The 19721-nt window shown below is 37.9% G+C and overlaps 2 protein-coding genes across 2 annotated transcripts in view; one reads left to right on the top strand and one right to left on the bottom strand.

Annotated features, from left to right (window-relative positions):
- COG5 (component of oligomeric golgi complex 5) overlaps positions 1-19721 on the bottom strand; it is a 302966-nt gene that overhangs the window by 161622 nt on the left and 121623 nt on the right. The window contains exon 7 of the mRNA XM_029927167.1: positions 14663-14793. Within this exon, the coding sequence (XP_029783027.1) occupies positions 14663-14793 (131 nt within the window). The remainder of the gene's footprint in view (positions 1-14662; positions 14794-19721) is intronic.
- Positions 4434-5386, top strand: LOC115281758 (calponin-2-like). Its single transcript, XM_029927241.1, is given in 3 exon segments — positions 4434-4735; positions 4738-5097; positions 5100-5386. Coding segments are annotated over 3 exon segments (906 nt in total). The 5' UTR covers positions 4434-4440; the 3' UTR covers positions 5351-5386.

The following is a 19721-nucleotide window of genomic DNA, read 5'->3' as shown; positions in this document are numbered from 1 at the left end:
ATATCAAGAGCTTATATTATAATTATCCCTTCAAATAGTTTCTTTTTAAATTGAGGTATCATTGACTTGTTTTTTTTATGTCTATTTTTTTTTTTTGAGAGAGAGAGAGAGAGAGAGACAGAGAGACAGAGAGAGAGGGAGTCACAGAATCTGAAGCAGGCTCCAGACTGAGCTGTCAGCACAGAACTCGATGTGAGGCTTGAACTCACAAACCGCGAGATCAAGACCTGAGCCGAAGTTGGATGCTTAACTGACTGAGCCACTCAAGCACCCCAAAGTATTATCAACTTGTAACAGTAAATTAGCTTCAGGTGTACAACCTAATGATAGATATCTGTGTATAGTAGAAATTGAGAACAAGAGTAAGTCTTAACGTCGTCACCACAGAGAATTCTTTCTTGTGTTAAGCACTATGAAGATCTACTTACTCTTAGCAACTTCCGAACACAGAGCACAGTGATATTAACTTCAGCTGCCCTGCTGTACATTACATTTATTTTATAAATGGATGTTTATACCTTTGATTTGTTCACCATATCATCTACCTCCCTGAAGTTATTTATTTTGTGGCAAGAAAAATGCCTTAGGAGTACGGTATAGAGGATCCTCAACAAGTTTAAAATAGAACTACTATACGATCTAGCAATTCTACTTCTGGGTATTTATCCAAAGAAAATAAACACACTAATTTGTCTTTTTTTAAGCTTTTTATTTTATTTTTTTGGTTGCCATGATTGGTTTATTTTTTTACATTCAGGGTTTTTTCCATAGAATCCAGTGATTCACTACTTACATATAACACCCAGTGCTCATCACAAGTGCACTCCTTAATCTCCATCACCCATCTAGCCCAGCTGCCACCCACCTCCCTCTGTCACTAAGAGTGTCTTGTGGTTTGTTTTCCTCTCTTCTTTTTCGCCTCTTCTTCCCATATGTTCATCTGTTTTGCTTCAATTGCACATAGGAGTGAAACAATATGGTATTGGTCTTTATCTTATCGACTTATTTCATTTAGCATAATACATTCTAGTTCCATCCACATCACTGCAAATGACAAGACTTCATTCTTTTTAGATGGCTGAGTAATATTCCATTTTAAGGATATATATACACACACACACACACACACACACACACACACACACACACACACACACACACATATATATAGGCTCTTGCCACAGTTTGGCTATTGTTGATAGTACTGCTATAAACATTGAGGTGCATGTACCCCTTTTAATCTGTATTTTTGTATCCTTTGGGTAAATACCTAATAATGCAATTGCTGGATCACAGGGTAGTCCTATTTTTACTTTCTTGAGGACCTTCCATACTGTTCTCCAGAGTGGCTGCACCAGTTTACATTCCCACCAACAGTACAAGAGAGTTCCCCTTTCTTGGCATCCTTACCAAAACCTGTTGTTTCTTGTGTTCTTAATTTTAACCTTTCTGACAGGTGTGAGGTTCATCTCATTGTGGTGTTTATTTGTATTTCCCTGATGATGAGTGATGTTGAGCATCTTTCCATGTGTCTGTTAGCCATCTGGATGTCTTCTCTGAAAAACTGTCTATTCATGTTTTCTTACCATTTTTTAACTGGGTTATTTGTTTTTTGGGTGTTGAGGTTGATAAGTTCTTTATAGACTTTGATATTAACCCTTTATCTGACATGTCATTTGCAAATATCTTTGCTCATTCAGTGGGTTGCCTTTTAGTTTTACTGTTTCCTTTGCTGTGCAGAAGCCTGTTACCTTGATGAGGTCCCAGGAGTTCATTTTTTATTTTGTTTCCCTGCCCTCCGGAAACATGTCAAGTAAGAAGTTGCTGCCATCGAGGTCAAAGAGGTTGTTGCTTGCTTTCCCCTCTAGGATTTTGATGGCTTCTGGTCTTATGTTTAAGTCTCTCATCCATTTTGAGTTTATTTTTGTGTATGGTATAATAAAGTAGTCCAGGTTCATTCTTCTAGATGTCACCATCCAGTTTCCCCAGCACCATTTGTTGAAGAGACTGTATTTTCCCATGGGATGTCCTTTCCTGGTTTGTCAAAGATGAGCAGACCATATGGTTTTGGGTCCATTTCTGGGTTTTATTTTCTGTTCAACCCATCTATGCATCTGTTTTTGTGCCAGAACCAAACTATTGTAGTGACTACAGCTTTTTCATATAGCTTGAAATGCAGAATTGTGATGCCTTTCGCAGGATTGCTTTGGTTTATTTCAGTCTTTTGTGTTTCCAAACAAATTTTAGGACTGTTTGTGCTAGCTCTATGAAAAATGTTGGTAGTATTCTGATAGGGATCACAATAAATGTGTAGATTACTTTGGGTAGCATAGACATTTTAACACTGTTTGTTCATCCAATCCATAAGCATGGAATGCTTTTCCATTTCTTTGTGTCTTCTTCAATTTCTTTCATAAGTGTTCTACAGTTTTCAGTTAGCTTTATTCCTAGGGATCTTATTGTTTTTGATGCCATTGGAAATGGGATTGATTACATCATTTCTTTTTCTGCTGCTTCATTATTGGTATATAGAAATAGAACAGATTTCTACATATTGGTTTTTATACCCTGCGACTTTGCTGAATTCATGTATTAGTTCTATTAATATTTTGGCGAAGTCTTTCAGGTTTTCTACATAAAGTATCATGTCGTCTCCAAATGGACAAAGTTTGACTTCTTCCTTGACAACAGGGATGCCTTTTATTTCTTTTTGTTGTCTAATGTCACAGTCTAAAGACTTCTAAAACTATGCTAAATAGTAATGGTGAGAGAGGACATCCTTGTCTTATTCCTGGCCATAGGGGAAAGGTTCTCAGACTTTTGTCATTGTGGATATTAGCTGAGGCTCTTTCATATATGGTCATTATGATGTTGAGGTATATTCCATCTATCCCTACTTTATTGAGGATTTTTATCAAGGATGGATGCTATACTTTGTTAAACCCTTTTTGTGTCTATAGACAGTATCATATGGTTCTTATATTTTATTAATGTGGTTTATTCATCTTGATTGATTTGTGAATATTGAACCAGCTCTGCAGCCCAGGAATAAGTTCTACTTGATCATGGTGAATAATTCTTCTAATGTACTGTTGAATTTGATTTGCTAATGCCTTGTTGAGAATTCCTACATCCATGTTCATCAGGGATATTGGCTTGTAATTCTGTTTAGTAGACTCTCTGGTTTTGGAATCAAGGTAATATTGACTATGTAGAATGAGTTTGGAAGTTTTCCTTCTATTCCTATTTTTTGGAACATTTGAGAACAATAGGTATTAGCTCTTCTTTAAACATCTGGGGAAATTTCCTTGGGAAGCCATCTAGTCCAAGACTCTTGCTTGTTGTGAGATTTTTTATTACCGATTTCCTTGCTGGTTATTGGTCTGTTCAAAAATTTCTTCCCATTTGAGTTTTGGTAGTGTATAAGTGTCTAGGAATTTGTCCATTTCTCCCAGACTTCCCAGTTTGTTGGCATATAATTCAAGTATTCTCTTCTAATTGTCTATATTTCTGTGCTACTGGTTGTAATCTCTCCTCTTTCATTCATGATTTTATCTATTTGGGTCCTTCCTGTTTTCTTTTTGGTAAGTTTGGCTAGGAATTTATCAACTTTGCTAATTCTTTCAAAGAATCAGCTCTTAGTTTCATTGATCTATTCTACTCGAGTTTTTTGTTTGTCCGTTTCTAGGTCATCTTTGCTCTTGTTTTTATTATTTCCCTTCTTCTGCTGGCTTTAGATTGTATTTGCTATTCCTTTCCTAGTTCCTTTAGGTGTAAGGTAGGCTTTGTATTTGGGACCTTTCTTGCTTCTTGAGATCAGCCTGAATTGCAATATACTTCCCTCTTAGAACTACTGTTGCTGCATCCCACAAGGTTTGGACTGTCATGTTTTCATTTTCATTTGCTTCCATGTATTTTTTATTTCTTAATTTTTTGGCTAACCCATTCATTCTTTAGTCTCCATGTATTTGAGGGCTTTCCAAATTTTTTATTGTAGTTGACTTCAAGTTTCATATCGTTGCAATCTGAAATATGCATGACATGATCTTGATCTTTTTGTACCTGTTAAGGAATAATTTGTGACCAAGCATGTGATCTATTCTGGAGAATGTTGCATGTGCACTTGAGAAGAATGTGTATTTTGCTGCTTTAGAATGAAGTGTTCTGAATATATCTGTTAAGTCCATCTGGTCTAGTGTGTCATTCAAAGACTCTGTTCCTGGTTGATTTTCAGCTTGAGTGATCTGTCCACTGTTGTGAGGTGGTAAAGTCCCCTACTATTATTGTATTATTATCAATGAGTTTCCTTATGCTTGTTTTTAATTTATATATAGATATAGATATAGATATATAAATTATGCCCCACTTTAAAGTTGGGGGCATGAGCGGGGGGCGGGGGGGGGGGCGTGGCATGGGTCCCCGCCCGACCCACCGCCAGCCATGAGCTCCACACAGTTCAACAAGGGGCCCTCGTATGGGCTCTTGGCCGAGGTCAAGAACCGGCTCCAGTCCAAATATGACCCCCAAAAGGAGGCTGAGCTCCGGAGCTGGATCGAGGGACTCACCGGCCTCTCCGTGGGGCCCGACTTCCAGAAGGGCCTCAAAGACAGCGTCATCTTGTGGACACTCATGAACAAGCTCCAGCCGGGCTCCGTCCCCAAGATGAACCGCTCCATGCAGAACTGGCACCAGCTGGAAAACCTCTCCAACTTCATCAAGGCCATGGTCTGCTACAGCATGAACCCAACGACCTGTTCAAGAGCGGGAACATGACCCAGGTACAGCTGTCACTCCTCGCCCTGGCCGGGAAGGCCAAGACTAAGGGGCTGCAGAGCGGCGTGGACATTGGTGTCAAATACTCGGAGAAGCAGGAACGCAATTTCGATGATGCCACCATGAAGGGCAGCCACTGCGTCATTGGGCTCCAGATGGGCACGAACAAGTGTGCCAGCCAGTCGGGCATGACGGCTTATGGCACGAGAAGGCATCTGTACGACCCCAAGAACCACATCCTGCCGCCCATGGACCACTCCACCATCAGCCTCCAGATGGGCACCAACAAGTGTGCCAGCCAGGTGGGCATGACGGCCCCCGGGACTCGCGGCACATCTACGACACCAAGCTGGGGACCGACAAGTGTGACAACTCCTCCATGTCCCTGCAGATGGGTTACACGCAGGGCACCAACCAGAGTGGCCAGGTGTTTGGCCTGGGCCAGCAGATCTACGACCCCAAGTATTGCCCACAGGGCCCTGTGGCCGATGGGGTTGTAGGGGCTGCAGCCGGCGGCCCAGGCCCCGGGGAGGCCCCGGATTACGCCCCCTACCACCAAGAGGAGGCGGGCCACTGAGGCCCCCTGCTGGCGTCTCCCCACATCACCCTGTCTGCTTTCAGGGTTTTTTTTCTTTTGTTTTTCTGCTTCTCTTCCAGTGGCCCCCTAGGGTCTGTGGGGAAGGGGTGGAGCCACATGCAGATGCGGGCGGTGGGCGGAGTGTCTGCCAGAGTTTCCCTACTGGCTTTGGCCTGACCTTGGGGGAAGGTGTTGCGGGAAGAAACTTGGGCAGGGAGGGACCTGCCCCTTAATGGCTTCCGGTGGCCTCTCCCTCTCTTCCCTTTTCTCTGCCGATCAGTTTGCGGTTTCTGTACCCAGAGAAGTTGCAAGGGGGTGGGGGCGGGGTGGGGATGGTGGAAGGGGTTGCCCCCAAAGGAAGCAGGCCCCCTGGGAGAGGGTCGGGCCACAGTCCCGATTGTGAGGCCCTGGATTTCGGTAGCACTCAGCCCTCCCGTAGGTACCCCAGGGCCTAGTGGAGAAACTGAGACCCAGGCAGGACACAAAGCAAGACCCGCCCCCCCACCCTTCCCCGACTAGTCCCCATTCCTCTGCCAAGTACTGCACAGGGATCCCCACCCAGAGGTCCTCCTTGGGGACTGGCCTCCATCCAGGAGCCCTGGGACCAAGAGATAATGTGAAATGTCAACTGTGGACCAAACGCAATAAAAACCTCTTTTTAGGAAGGAGAAAATAAATAAATAAATAAAAATAAAGTTGGGGGCATAAACACAATTTTTAGATCTTCTTAATGGATAGAAATCTTAATTATGATATAATTATAGACTTTGTTTTCAGATCTAGCTTGTCTGATATAAGTATGGCTAGCTACTCCAGCTTTCTTTTGATGTCCCTTACCATGATAAGTTTCTCCATCCCCTCACTTTCAATCTTCAGGTATATTTAGGTCTAACATGAATCTCTTTTAGGCAGCATATATGGATCTTGCGCGCGCGTGTGTGTGTGTGTGTGTGTGTGTGTGTGTGTGTGTGTTTTATCTGTTCTAATACCCAATGTCTTTTGGAGCATTTAGTCCATTCACATTCAGAGTGATTACTGAAAGATGGAAATTTAGTGCCACTGTGTTACCTGTAAAGTTGGTGTTTCTGGTGATGCTCTCTTGTCCTTTCTAGTCTTTGTTGCTTGTAGTCTTTTTTTTGTTTTCTTCTCCTCTCAAAGAGTACCCCTTAGAATTTCTTGTAGGGCTGGTTCAGTGGTCAGAAACTCCTATAGTTTTGTTTCCCTGGGAAGCTCTTTAACTCTCTTTTTATTCTGAATGACAGCCTTGCTGGATAGAGTAATCTTGGCTGCATATTTTTCCCATTCAGCTCGATGAATATATCTTGGTACTCCTTTCTGGCTTGCCAAGTTTCTGTGGACACATTTACTGCAAATCTGATTTGTCTTCCCTTGTAGGATAGGACTTTTTTTCCCTGGGCTTTTAAGATTCTATCCTTGTCTGTGTGTTTTGTGAATTTGACTATGATATGTCTTGGTGATGGGCAGCTTTTGCTGAATTTAAAGGAGCTCTCTGTGCCTTCTGGATTCTGATGTATGTGTCTTCCCCTTATTATGGAAGTTTTCAGCTATAATTTGTTCACATAAACCTTCTGCCTCTTTTTCTTTCTCTTTATCTTCTGGTATTTTTGATATAAATGTTATTATGTTTTAATAAATCCCTGACTTCCCTAAGTCTGCCTTCCTGACCCTGAATTTTGTTTCCCTCCTTTTAAGCTTCATTATTTTCCATAATTTTATCTTCTCTATAACTAATTTGTTCCTCTGCATCATCCATCCTGTGTTTATGGCCTCCATTTTGGTTTGCATTTCAATTATAGCATTTTTAATTTCAGCTTGACTAGATTTTAGTTCTTTTGTCTCTACAGAAAATGATTATCTGGTGTCTTCTAAGCTTTTATCAAGCCCAGCTAGTATTATAATCACTGTTTTCAATTCTAGTTCAGACATCTTACTTACATCTGCATTGTTTAAATCCTTGGTCATCACTTCTTCCTATTCTTTGAGGTGAATTCCTTCATCTTGTCATTTTAAATGACGAAAAAAAGTAATAACAATAACAACAGAATGAAATAAAAATAATTTAAAAAAAAATCGAGGCACCTGGGTGGCTCAAGCATTGACTTTGGTTCAGGTCATGACCTCATGGTTCAAGTGTTCAAGCTCTGCACCAGGCTCTCTGCTGTCAACACAAAGCCTGCTTCGGATTCTCTGTTCCCACCTCTCTCTGCCCCTCCCCTACCTGTGCTCTTTCTCAAAATAAATAAACTTAAAAAATGATTTTTAATCAAATAAAGGAAGGTAGATCCTAGGTGTGTTTTGGTCTGCTTGTCAAGAGAAGCCTGACAGAAAAAAGAGAAAAGAGAAGAAGAAGAGAGAAAAAAAAATTTAAAAAACAAAATAATTTGCTTTTTCTCTATCCAAGAAACAAAAGAAAACAAAAACAATCAACAACAACAACAAAAATGAAGAGACAAATAAACAACAAAAAAACTGAAATGAAGCTAGAGCCAGTTTCCCCTAGAGCTGAAAGTTTGCAGTAGACTAAACTCCTGGAAGGGATTTGTGCTGGTCTTCTAGGGGAGGGGCGTGCTGCTCTGATTCTAAGGCAGACCTGTCCTAGTGGAGATGTGCCTGGAGGGCATGGGGGGGGTGGGGCTAGTGTAAGGGTTCCATTCTGCACTTGGTGGTGCTGTTTAACCAACGGGGGGTCAATCAGTGTTGGTGGGCTAACAGTGAAAATGGCTTTATCCTTGCTCTCTATTCTCCAGAGCATGAAGTTAACACCCTCACAGACATGTAAAAAGTCACCCATTCAGTGTCTCCCATTTCTGACAGCTCCCTGCCTTCCCTGTCTCTGTCCAAGCTGTCTACCAGTCAGCATCTCTCTCCAGAGTTTTATCTCAGGCCCAGCTATGTTTCAAAACCTTATACTTCAGAGACCCTGCGGTTTAGACCCACAGTGATCCTCTGGGGTAAGGTCTCACAGCACTGTGGCCAGGGCCGGCTTGTCCCAGGAAATGCTCATGCTGTTGGCAAAGTAACAGCAGTTCAGAGTTTCTGGTAAATTACAACACACAACCTGCACCAGGGCTTGCTGTCTGCAATAGGTGTCTTTGTTCCTATACTGGTAAATGTGGTGGCCTGATGGTGTTCGCCAGGTCTTTTGCCTGCAGAGAGGCTGTACCACCTCTACCAAATGCACTCCAAGCAGGGGAAATGTTTCTCTTTGTGCAACCCAAGGAACCCTCTGACCTCGAGGTCCACTCCCAAGTCTCAGCCCTGCTTTCTCACAGGAGGACCACCATATGCTGACCTCAAACTTCAGGCTCTGTGCTCCACTGTAAAAACACTACTTTGGAGAGAAATATGCACCCTTATGTTCACTGTAGCATTATTTTCAATAGCCAAGATACGGAAGCAATCTAAGTGTCTGCTGAGATGAACAGATAAAAAAGATGTGGTATATGTATACAATGGAATAGCCATAAAAAAGAATGAAATCTGAGGTGCCTGACTGGCTCAGACAGAACAGCATCCTGGGGTCAGGAGTTCCATTTCCATATGTACTTTAAAAAAAATAATAAAATGCTAAAAAAAAAATTCTTGCCATTTTTGACAACATGGATGGACCTTACGTGAAATGTCAGGGACAGAAAAACAAATACCATATGGTTTCACTTATATGTGGAGCCTTAAAAAACAAAAGAAAACAAAACAAAACAGGAAGTTTTACAGATCAAGAAAACGAAAACAAACTGTTGGTTAGCAGATGAGAGAGGGATTGAGGGGACAGGTAAAGCAGGTGAAGGAGATTAAGAAGTACAAACTCCCAGTAATAAAATAATTGAATCATGGGGATGTAATATACAGCAGAGGAAATAAAGTCAGTAACACTGTAATAACTTCATATGGCCACAGTAATTACTTACGGTGACCATTTCATAACATTTAAAAATATCAAATCACTAAGATGTACACATGAAACTAATAGGATATGGTAAGTCAATTCAATTTACAAAATAAAAGAAAAATGCTTCAACAAGAGTTGAAAAATTATTACACTCTATACTTAGCAAATAGCAAAATAACAAAAACCACATCGGGATGAAACATACAAAATGAGTTTCTATAGATTCACACGATGAAGTATGTTCTAGAATTCATGGGATAGCCAGGAAAATTTCTAGCAGCCAAAGAAAGAAAAGCTAGACCTCTTAAAGCAGATATTCAGCTTGACAAATTACCTGACACTGAGTCCACTATTGGTGTTTGCCAGCCCATAAAGAAGGAAAAGATCACAAAAGAAGTGTTGCATGCTAAACTACCATAATTAGTTACAAAAAGAATCACTTTTTCATTGTTCAACTTTGCCAGTGTTTTTGAAGCTTAGGAAATGTTTAACTTCTATAAGTCTTCAACACAATGCGCTTGAATTGATACCCTCACAATGCTAGAAGCCCAGAGAATTTTTAACTACAAAAGCAAAAAGAGTTCATAATATAAGCACTTACTGTGTGCTATGTAGACATTTATCTACTGAACTTTAATTCTACACTGTCGTCTTAGAAAGATGGTCAAGATGATGCTGTTGTGATCTACTTTTAGCTGCCAAAGGTAAGCACCAGAACCCTAGGCTTCATCAAGGAGGTTTTTCTGCTTCAGAGAAAAGTCAGGTTCACAGACATTTACTTCCCAGCATGACAGTTATCAGAGGGGAGATTATATCTGAGTACTGAGCTGTGAAGGAACAGATCAGAGACCCTCTCCCTGATGACTTTTAAAGACAAGGAAGTACATCATCTTCCCCCATCCTAGAACCTCCACAAAGTCCTGCACTTGTTTACTGGGAAAGCTTCTAATTCACAAGTTAAAGCCATCTTTCTAATTAAAATGTCATCATTTCACTGTGGAGGCCTGGTATCTATGGTGATGCAGGAACTCGTCCAGATCAAAATCTCTGTCACCTATTTTTGAAAGCTAGTTACAGCTTGAGGTAATGAATCTGCTGCAATCCTGAAAATATCATAAGGTTCTTTTTCTTTGTCTGGCTTATGTCAGTGAAAGATTCTGAGCATTGGTATAAAAAAGAGAGAAAGAAATAGGAGTCAACGAAGAGCTGCAGATGGAGGCCATGTCTGGCCCCACGCTTGTGACAAAGACAGCCAAGTGAACTGAAGAATCTTTTTTTTCTATTGTGGTGACATGTTATGCTTCACCAGAGGGTGCACTCTAAGTCATCAATCCTTCCAAACCTTTAGTAAAGAAAATGGTAGTGATACCACTATGCATCTTTTCCATATAGAAATAATACAGCTTTCGTTAGGTCAGTCTACTTCCATATTTTTCATGTAGGAAGAGACAACAGTTTCTCAGTATCTAAGTAGTCATTTAGTTTATGTCTTCAAAAACAGAAAATTTAACTACTGTAGTAGAGACTTTATGATACTACAAAGCTATTTAAAATCTACAAATGGAAACAGCACATTGAAGCAATTAACTAGGAAAAAACAGTGAAGATCAAAGTGAAACTGTCTTTATGAAAATTTTGGTTTTGGAAAAGAAAATGCGGTAACTTTCTTTTAATAATGTTAAGTTTTACAATAAACTGAGACTGAAAGTGATAGTCATCAACTATATACTAAAAAAAGTATCACTAACATTTTTGATAAACCATATGTCAGAAGTTTATTACATGTGATTGATGCCATGTAATTTTTCAAAAGCTCCTTATTTATTGAAAATCTCTGTTCATGCTATAAGCCCATAAACTAAGTGAGCAATATTTCATGAATGCAATAGTGCTTCAAATTAAAATGCTATTATTCTTTTAGTCTTTATTTACAATAAATATAAATCGTATGTTTAACTATTTCAATGATGTCTGATAAATGGGAGAATAAGATTTGAGAAGAAAATAGATATAAGCTGCAGCATCTGTTTTAATGGGAAGTGGAAGGAGTATTCCAGGCATAAAAGGTACAGGAAAGGCCTGAAGAAGGCAGGCAGGCCGGCCCCGAAGGACTAAAAGCAAGCGTGTGAGCCAGGAGAGCAGAGAACTCAGGGGAGAATGGCAGCAAGCACTCGTGTCTAAATGCTGACGGCACGAGCAAGAGGATGAAAACAGAAAGGGGAGCTGGACGCCCAAGGAGTTAAGGTTCCTAAGAAACAGTACCCAGAGCACAGGTGGTGCAAGAGCTGCACTTTGTGCACAAAGTAGAAACGAAGGGCATCTATCTGCTCAAGGTAAACTGCAGTGTGGGGCGAGGAGGGGAAGGCTGATGGCCTGAAACACTAACTTCATGAAACAGGAAAATAAAATTGGCCAGAGAATCATCAAAATTCTGAAGAATACTGAAGAACTGGTTTAGATTAGTCATCACATGGAGACTTCCCCAAGAAATTTTTATACTATAAAAATTCCTTTTTCAATGTAAACTGCTTCATAAATTGTCCAATAATTTAAAATATGATTACTTAACAAAATTAGAATAAACTGCGTGGTCTTAATAAAGCCAGGTGGAAAGCAGGCATTCTAGACCATGACTCTATCCCTTGCTGGCTGCGTAATCTTCGGCTAATTTCCTAACCTTTCCAAGGCTTTGTTTCCTTAACTATAAAAAGTGGATAATTATATCTTCTTCACATATTTGTTACTGCAACTGAGATAACAAACATAAAGTGACTAACACAAATCCTGGCAAAGAACATGCATTCAATAAAGGTTAGTTTCTTTCTTAATGCCTGAACTGCCTGCTGACCTGCTGGATGACACCTCTGTCTTGTTGCTTTTCCAAAAGGGAAGGAGGGAGGCTCCAAAACAGACTCCTTCCACAAAAAAACCCTGCTTCCCAAGAAGTATTATCCCAGTAGTATCATTAATGAGGGTTTAGTCTTCTGAGCTCTGCCAAGCCAGAAAGCTGACACTGTAAAAATAATCCAGAGGATTCAGGTCTGAGAGAGAGACACACACATGACTGAATTAAAAAATAAATTGGTTATAAACACCAATATCAATTTGCACATGAGAAACACTGGACAAATTGTAAAATGAACCAGAATGTTATTCCTGCAGATCAATACATTTTCTCCCTTTTATGTATGAAGCCCAGTTATGTTCAGGTTAGTTACTCTATACTTATGGAATCTAAACAAGACAAACAAGTTGGATGATACCAGTGACCAACAAACTCTGCTAACATAATCCACACAGCCTAACCGGGAGACAATATTCCCATGCTCTGAGCAGAATCTGCCCTCCTACAAACCACACCGAGACATACAAAATTAAGAGCTCCCGGCCCCGTTCTCCTCAGACCCGCGCAGATCGTTCTGCGTCTACCTGTGCAGACACACAGTATCTTCCTGTTGTTGTTTTCTTCCTTATCTTTCTAACCTAATCTTATGGATGAGATACAAGCCATTAGCTAAATAACAAGTTATCTAATAATCTTTAACTAACTGTATATAACCCAAATATGTAACACTATTTATATTTAAGGATCTTAATTTCCTAAAAGTTTATCACTTCTACTTTAATTTTAATGATTTAAAAACTGAAAGTCAAATTCAACAAATGTACAATGTATACAAAACAATAACATGTCTGTAATCGAGTTTAATTTTGAACAATTATCCTAGAAAATACTTCCTCTGCTTTTAAAATATGAGACAACATTAAAAACTTAAGCCTTTAAAAGTAGCCATTCCATTCTAACATATTAAAATCACCCACCCCTAGTGCAAAATATTTTTTCAACAAACTATAGTAATACTTCTTTTCAACCACTTTTGCTTTCATTCCCATAACTCTGAAAATAATGAAATACTAAGAATTGCATAAATTAAAGATATAAGCATACACACACATACATACATAGCACTAAAACCTCACAGGAAAAATTTTAAGCAGCAGTCATATATAAAACTTGAAATCTCTGAGGCAGTGGTAATATGGACATTAGTTGAATACAAAAGGCTTGCGATATTGCACTTTCTGAAATGTTAACTGCTATCTATCTCACAACTAAATGAGCTTGGTGGATATAAATTTTCCATACAAATAGTCATCTTAAATCAAAGTTGACTTAGAATTCCCTGAATATTTCTTTGAAAAGGTAATCTTCTCTAATTTGATGTAGACGAGTACCATATTTTTTAACAGTAGAAGTGTGTTATCTTCCTAATGAGACCTGAAGTTAGAACAACTGGCAGGAGGTAAAATCAAGCTCCAGTATCAGAAGCTGCGATCCTGGTGGCTTCTGGGAAAGGAGAGCAGTGACCACGAGAGTGAGTGAAGGGGATCCAGGAGCAAAGGGAATTTCCTATTTATTGCCCTGGGTCTTTATTGTATAAATGTGTTCACATTGTAGTACCTCACTCTTTACGCACTTGTGTATGTGGTGTTTCATTCTGTACGTATGGATTGTTTGCTCACTTTTCATTATACAGATGATTAATTTCAAAAATTTGTTTAAAACAGTAAGTAACATTCAGTTACACTTTTTGAATTATAAATGAAGAATCAGAAGTCAAATAAGTACCTTCCTGATTTAAAGACTACTTAAAGAATGTTTATAAGATGATTTTTATCCAATAGAAATGCATAAAATGAAATTCCTGGTCTAAAAGATGTGAATAAAAAATAGACACTAATAATTGTATTTGGATCCAATACAAATGGAGAAAAATATCTGGGTGCAATGCAATATAAATGTAGAACAATTGAGACTTATATCTAATTTGCTGATTTAACTACTACTACATCAATACCTCTGGGTTTTAGAACAGGAAGCATCAAGAAAATGACACCTTCAGAGAAATCTCAAGTCAAAGTACTTTTTTTTTTTCTTAATTATAGTACCTTGATTATTAACAAGGTGCAAGGTTCTGGGATTAGAGTTGTGTACATCCCAAACACCACGTGTTAGCTGTGTGATCTTCGACAAATTATTTAAGCTCTCCGTTTCCTCATTTGTAAAATGGAAATAATAATACCAACCTTATTGGGTTGTTCAAAGGCTTAATTATGTAACAGTGTCTCAGACAAAATAAGCACAGTCAACAGGTATTAACTATCTACATTATACATTATATAAACTATATCTCATATATATTACATACTAGAAATCTTAGAATCTATTTTTAGAATTAAATTGCTATTAAATACATTTTCCCTGTATTAACCAATTCAGACTGTAGACATATTTCCTCAGTGATGAGAACATAGATCAGTTTTTCTTAATCTCCAAATCAAATCTTCATCTGTCTTATGACATATTTTTCACATTAAAGAAGTAGTTTTACTTTTAATACCTGAGTTTCCACACCCTGTTCCAGTAGGCGCTTAGCTTGATTTTCCACTTCAAGTCGAGCTCTTGCAATAAAAAGTAGATCATTTTCTATTACTTCAATTCCAGAAAGATCAATACCTTGAGAAAGGTAATCTATTAAAAAAACAAATACCACACATCTAAGTATTTCAATAGTGAATGAATATCAAAGTATTGAAATATGTCTCACTTCTTCAAAATATTATAGATTTACTGTTGAACACTATCCCCTTTCAAAAATCTATATTTTAAAAAATATAGTTACCCAAACATTTTCTATTTAATAAACTTTACTCTGGAGCAAAATGTTCTAAGTTAAGAATGAGTTGGTAAAACAAGAGTAAAATTCTAAATAATGTCAACACATTACATAAGAATTAGTGTCAAATTTAATTTAAAGAAACATCCTGATAATCTTAGAAATTTCTCAAGCTATAAGACAGCTTTAAAGTTATTCTACAGTAACAAAATATTTGAAACAAGTGTCCACCATTTGAATCATTAATAAGTCATGAAAATTTAGAACGCTAGCACTTAAAATGCTGTAGGTTTGTATGATTATGCAGACCTAATAGAAACTTACATTGAAAGATTTTCATGGTATCAATGAAGTTTACACAAAAAAAGTTTACACAATTAACTATTTATGGAATTAGATATAATTCTATTTATAAAATTATATTTTACTTCTAGAATTACATATACAGAGCAAGAAGCATGAAAAGATCTCTACCAAGATGTTAACAATAGTTGTCTCTGCATACTTAGAATCTGAGAAAATTATTTATCATGTTTTTATTTTTTTAATGTTTATTTATTTTTGAGAAAGAGAGAGAGGGACAAAGACAGACAGACACAAAGCACAAGCAGGGGAGGAGCAGACAGAGGGAGACACAGAATCTGAAGCAGGCTCCAGGCTCCGAGCTGTCAGCACAGAGTGTGACGCGGGGCTCAAACTGGCAAACCGTGAGATGATGACCTGAGACAAAGTCAGACACTTAACTGACTGAACCACCCAGGTGTCCCTTCATTTTTTGACTCAATCTTAGATATATCTAAGGTAGCTAAAGTGCTAAAAATTAAGGTCAAGACTTCATTAAGCAGCTTAGACACAGTTCTAAAACTCTATTTTCAATTTTTTTAAGTTTATTTATTTTTGAGGTTGTGCATGCATGGGGGAGGAAGAGAGAGAGAGAGAGAGAGAGAGAGAGAGAGAGAAAGAGAGAGAGAGAGAATCTCAAGCAGGCTGTGCGCTGTCAGTGTGAAGCCAGATCTGGGACTCAGTCTCAGTAACTGTGAGATCATGCCCTGAGCCAAAATCAGGAGTAGGACACTTAACCTACAGAGCCACCCAGACACCCCATAAGACTCTATTTTCTATTTTAACTAAATAAATTATTTCTAAAAAATTAAATCGCTTTAGGTAGAATATTATTTTTTCTAGTTACTCATCAGAATATCAAATTTTAAAGTTTACTAAAATATATTCCTAGCACTTACAAATATCAGTTTTTACTTAGAGTCACAGTGTACTACAGAGGAGAAATTACATTAAAGCATGCAGTACATTGCTAACTAACCACTTAGCAGCACTTGAGTATCTACTGATTGAATATGGTATATATAACTAATTCTACACAAGATCACATAAAGAAATGAAATCAGGGGCGCCTGGGTGGCACAGTCTGTTAAGCGCCGGACTTCGGCTCAGGTCATGATCTCACTGCTCATTAGTTCGAGCCCTGCATTGGGCTCTGGGCTGACAGCCTGGAGCCTGCTTCAGATTCTGTGTCTCCCTCTCTCTCTCTGCCCCTCCTCCACTCACACACATTCACTCTCTCTCTCTCCCAAAAATGAATAAATGTTAAAAAAAAAAAAATTTTTAAGGAAAAAAAATGAAATCAAAGGGCAGCTGAATAGTGGTTACTGCTAATCATATCTCAACCATGAGCATTTTTTAATGTCTTTATCTAAAGGGATTTTGGTTTACCAAAGTGGAAAAAGTCTTAAAAACCTTTGAACATTTACAGGCTTAGGAATCTGCCTCATAATTTACTCATTAGGTGATCACGGTCACAAGACACAGCTTCACTGAGCTCCATTTTTCATCTGTAAAATGCCAACAATATATGTCATGCTCTATATAACTTTTAAGACTATCATCAGAAACAAAATAAGCTAATAAATGCCAAAGTACTTTATATGTCAATCTATGATATAAATGTATGGTAAATTATAATTACAAAAAATTTTTATTCTGATTTTTTAAATTTAAAAATTTTGAGAGAATTTTGAGGAAGCTCTATTTGAACCCAGTCATGATAATGATCAAGGAGGAAAGGCTATGTTTACCGTAAAACTTGTTACTAGACAACACAGACATAGAGGAGCACCTGGGTGGCTCAGTCTGTTGAGTGTTCAACTCTCGGTTTTGGCTCAGGTCATGATCTCACTTGGTCATGACCTCACAGTTCACAGGATTGGAGTTTCACGTCTGTGCTTAAGCACAGAGCCTGCTTGGGATTCTCTCTCCCTCTCTCTCTCTCTCCCACTCATGCTCGCTGTTGCATTCTCTCTTTCTCTCTCAAAAGTAAACAAACATTAAAAACATTTAAAAAATCAATTAAACTAAGATAGACATACAATAATAAAAAATAAGTATTATTTTCTTTTCAAGCTGTTTATCAATGTGTTTCTTTTTTTCTGTTATCTAGGGAAGAAAAATACCATAATGAAGTTTTTTTTAAAAAGGAAAGGAAAGAGACTATGAGAAAGAGATATAGCTGGATTCTAACCTTATTTCTACCATATATATTTTTGAATGTAAGTCTTGTGATCTTTGGTACCAGTTACTTTATTTGAAAAATAAACAGCTAGACTACATAAAGCCTAAGGTTCCTTCCAGGTACATATCACTACAGATAAAGCCAAAAGTTGCTGATCTGTCACTCTGGAGATAATTCAAATCATTCATTCAAACCATTTATTTGGGTTTCAAACATTTATTAGTCACAAACACCACAGAAATGAATCAGATCTAAATTCTGACCCAAAGTAGCAAGCTGTAAGACAGGAAGAAAATAGACAAAGTTATAACCACTGAAAGATAAAATGTACTATGCTAGGTGTTATGGGAACAAAAAGAAAAAGTAAATGCATTGTATATCTTTACAAAGTCTACATCTAATAGGGAATAAAGAATACAAATTATTTATTCCAACCCCTTTTTAAGGTAAACAACACACTCCCACTGCCCCGTCCTCTGCTTATCCCCAGTATATTTAGAGCTATTCTAAAAAGTAACCAAAATGCATGCTACTTGTGGAACACAAAGGATTCTATTGGCTGGGAGAGAGCAAAAGCCCTATTATTGTCCTTACTGATTACTTCACACACAAAAAAGAGCTAAGTGTACAAATGGCACGGTTCGGGAGGGAGGCAGGAACAACAGAAGAAAACTGGAGCAACACCCCCTATCCACCCATCCAGGAGAACGGAAGGACTACACTACACTCTCCCCTACTGATTAACCACTGCACCCAATCACTTTCAGTGTTTCAAATCTTTTTATATCTGCTCTTTGTGAAGCACATCTAGGGACTGGAGCCAAGGACAAAATGATGATGATGATTCCAATAACTATAATTTTTGAGCACATAATATGTGAGGGGCATTAAATTGGACACAATTTTTTTTATTATTTTAATGTATGCATCCATTTTTTGTAATTTTCTAAACAACCTTGCTAGGATTATTATTAAATTATTAACAAATTCAGCTGGCTACTAGGCATCAAAGAACAATTTAAATCCAGGTCTGACTTGAATCTTTTCACTAGATCAACCCAGGCCAATCCCAGAAGCCTCAGAAAGAAAGAAAACCTTACATTCAAAGGATAGAGAGTATTCCTCCTACCTCTTCAAATTTGCTTGGTGAAAAGATAAAGATGTAAAAATCATATCAGAATTAACTTCTGTTAATTTCTGTTAATTATGTTTAGGGAATTAAATTAAGCCAGGTTATAACAATGACAGCATTATAAAAAAACTTATATTCTCATTTAATAAAAAGAGGAAAAATTTTAAAATATATAAAATGTGCTAAAATGCCAAATTTTGAAATACACCAGCATTAAACACAGTTTAATAACTGAACCCTAATAAATGTGGGCTTCACAGCCAGAATTCTCTTTCTAGCCCCTTAGTACTAATACCTATTGAACTCATGCATAAAAATACGTATGAGGAAACTAAAGTGATCATTTGGATTTAACATATTTATCATCTTCTTAGATGTGAGAAAATAATGAGACTAATTTTGATAGAAAAGAAATGATAATGGTTTCAATTTAGATAAATTTAATCTAATATTAGAGAAAAAGAAAATCAACCAAAACACCTGGTACACAGGTTTCAAGAGGATGGGTAACATGAACATAAACAATCTTTGTCAACTGTAAACAACGCTTTGAAATTTAAGGTACCAAAAAATAAATTCTGGTTTTCCCTATTATCACTGTCCTGGTCTAAGAAACTAAACCTTTAGAATAAAGTTCACAGGCTTTGACCCCAGGCAGTCACTTGAATTCAGTGATTGGTTCTTCAATATTTCCTGGGATTGCCCATGTCTTTTTATTTCTTTGGTCTTAAGATTAACCCAATATCTCAATGGCGTAAAAATTATGTTATTAAGTTATACGTGTGTCATTATAATAGGCTTTCAGTGTTCTAATCAGTACTACACATGGCTGGTGGATGAAATGTTCTCAAGTTCCTCTCCCACTCATGGAATCCATGGCTTCCTGTTAGCTAACAATTTCTCTTTCTATTTTGTAACACAAATCCTCCGTATTGATTCCAAAATCCTTACTGCCTCTTCCTCTACCATCACTCTCCTTTGTTTAAAAGAAACAAAAAGAAGGATAATTATAGTTTGCTACATGATTCAGTTCTGCATTTACTATTCATAACAATGTTAGCACTAAATTATTGATTTGGAAAAAAAGAAATGAGGGAAGAGTTCATGTGTAAAGTTGGGATGGT

The sequence above is a fragment of the Suricata suricatta genome, chromosome 2 (genome assembly GCF_006229205.1).
Source record: "Suricata suricatta isolate VVHF042 chromosome 2, meerkat_22Aug2017_6uvM2_HiC, whole genome shotgun sequence".
In the NCBI taxonomy this organism is placed as follows: domain Eukaryota; kingdom Metazoa; phylum Chordata; class Mammalia; order Carnivora; family Herpestidae; genus Suricata; species Suricata suricatta.
This window is presented reverse-complemented; position numbering and strand designations above follow the sequence as displayed.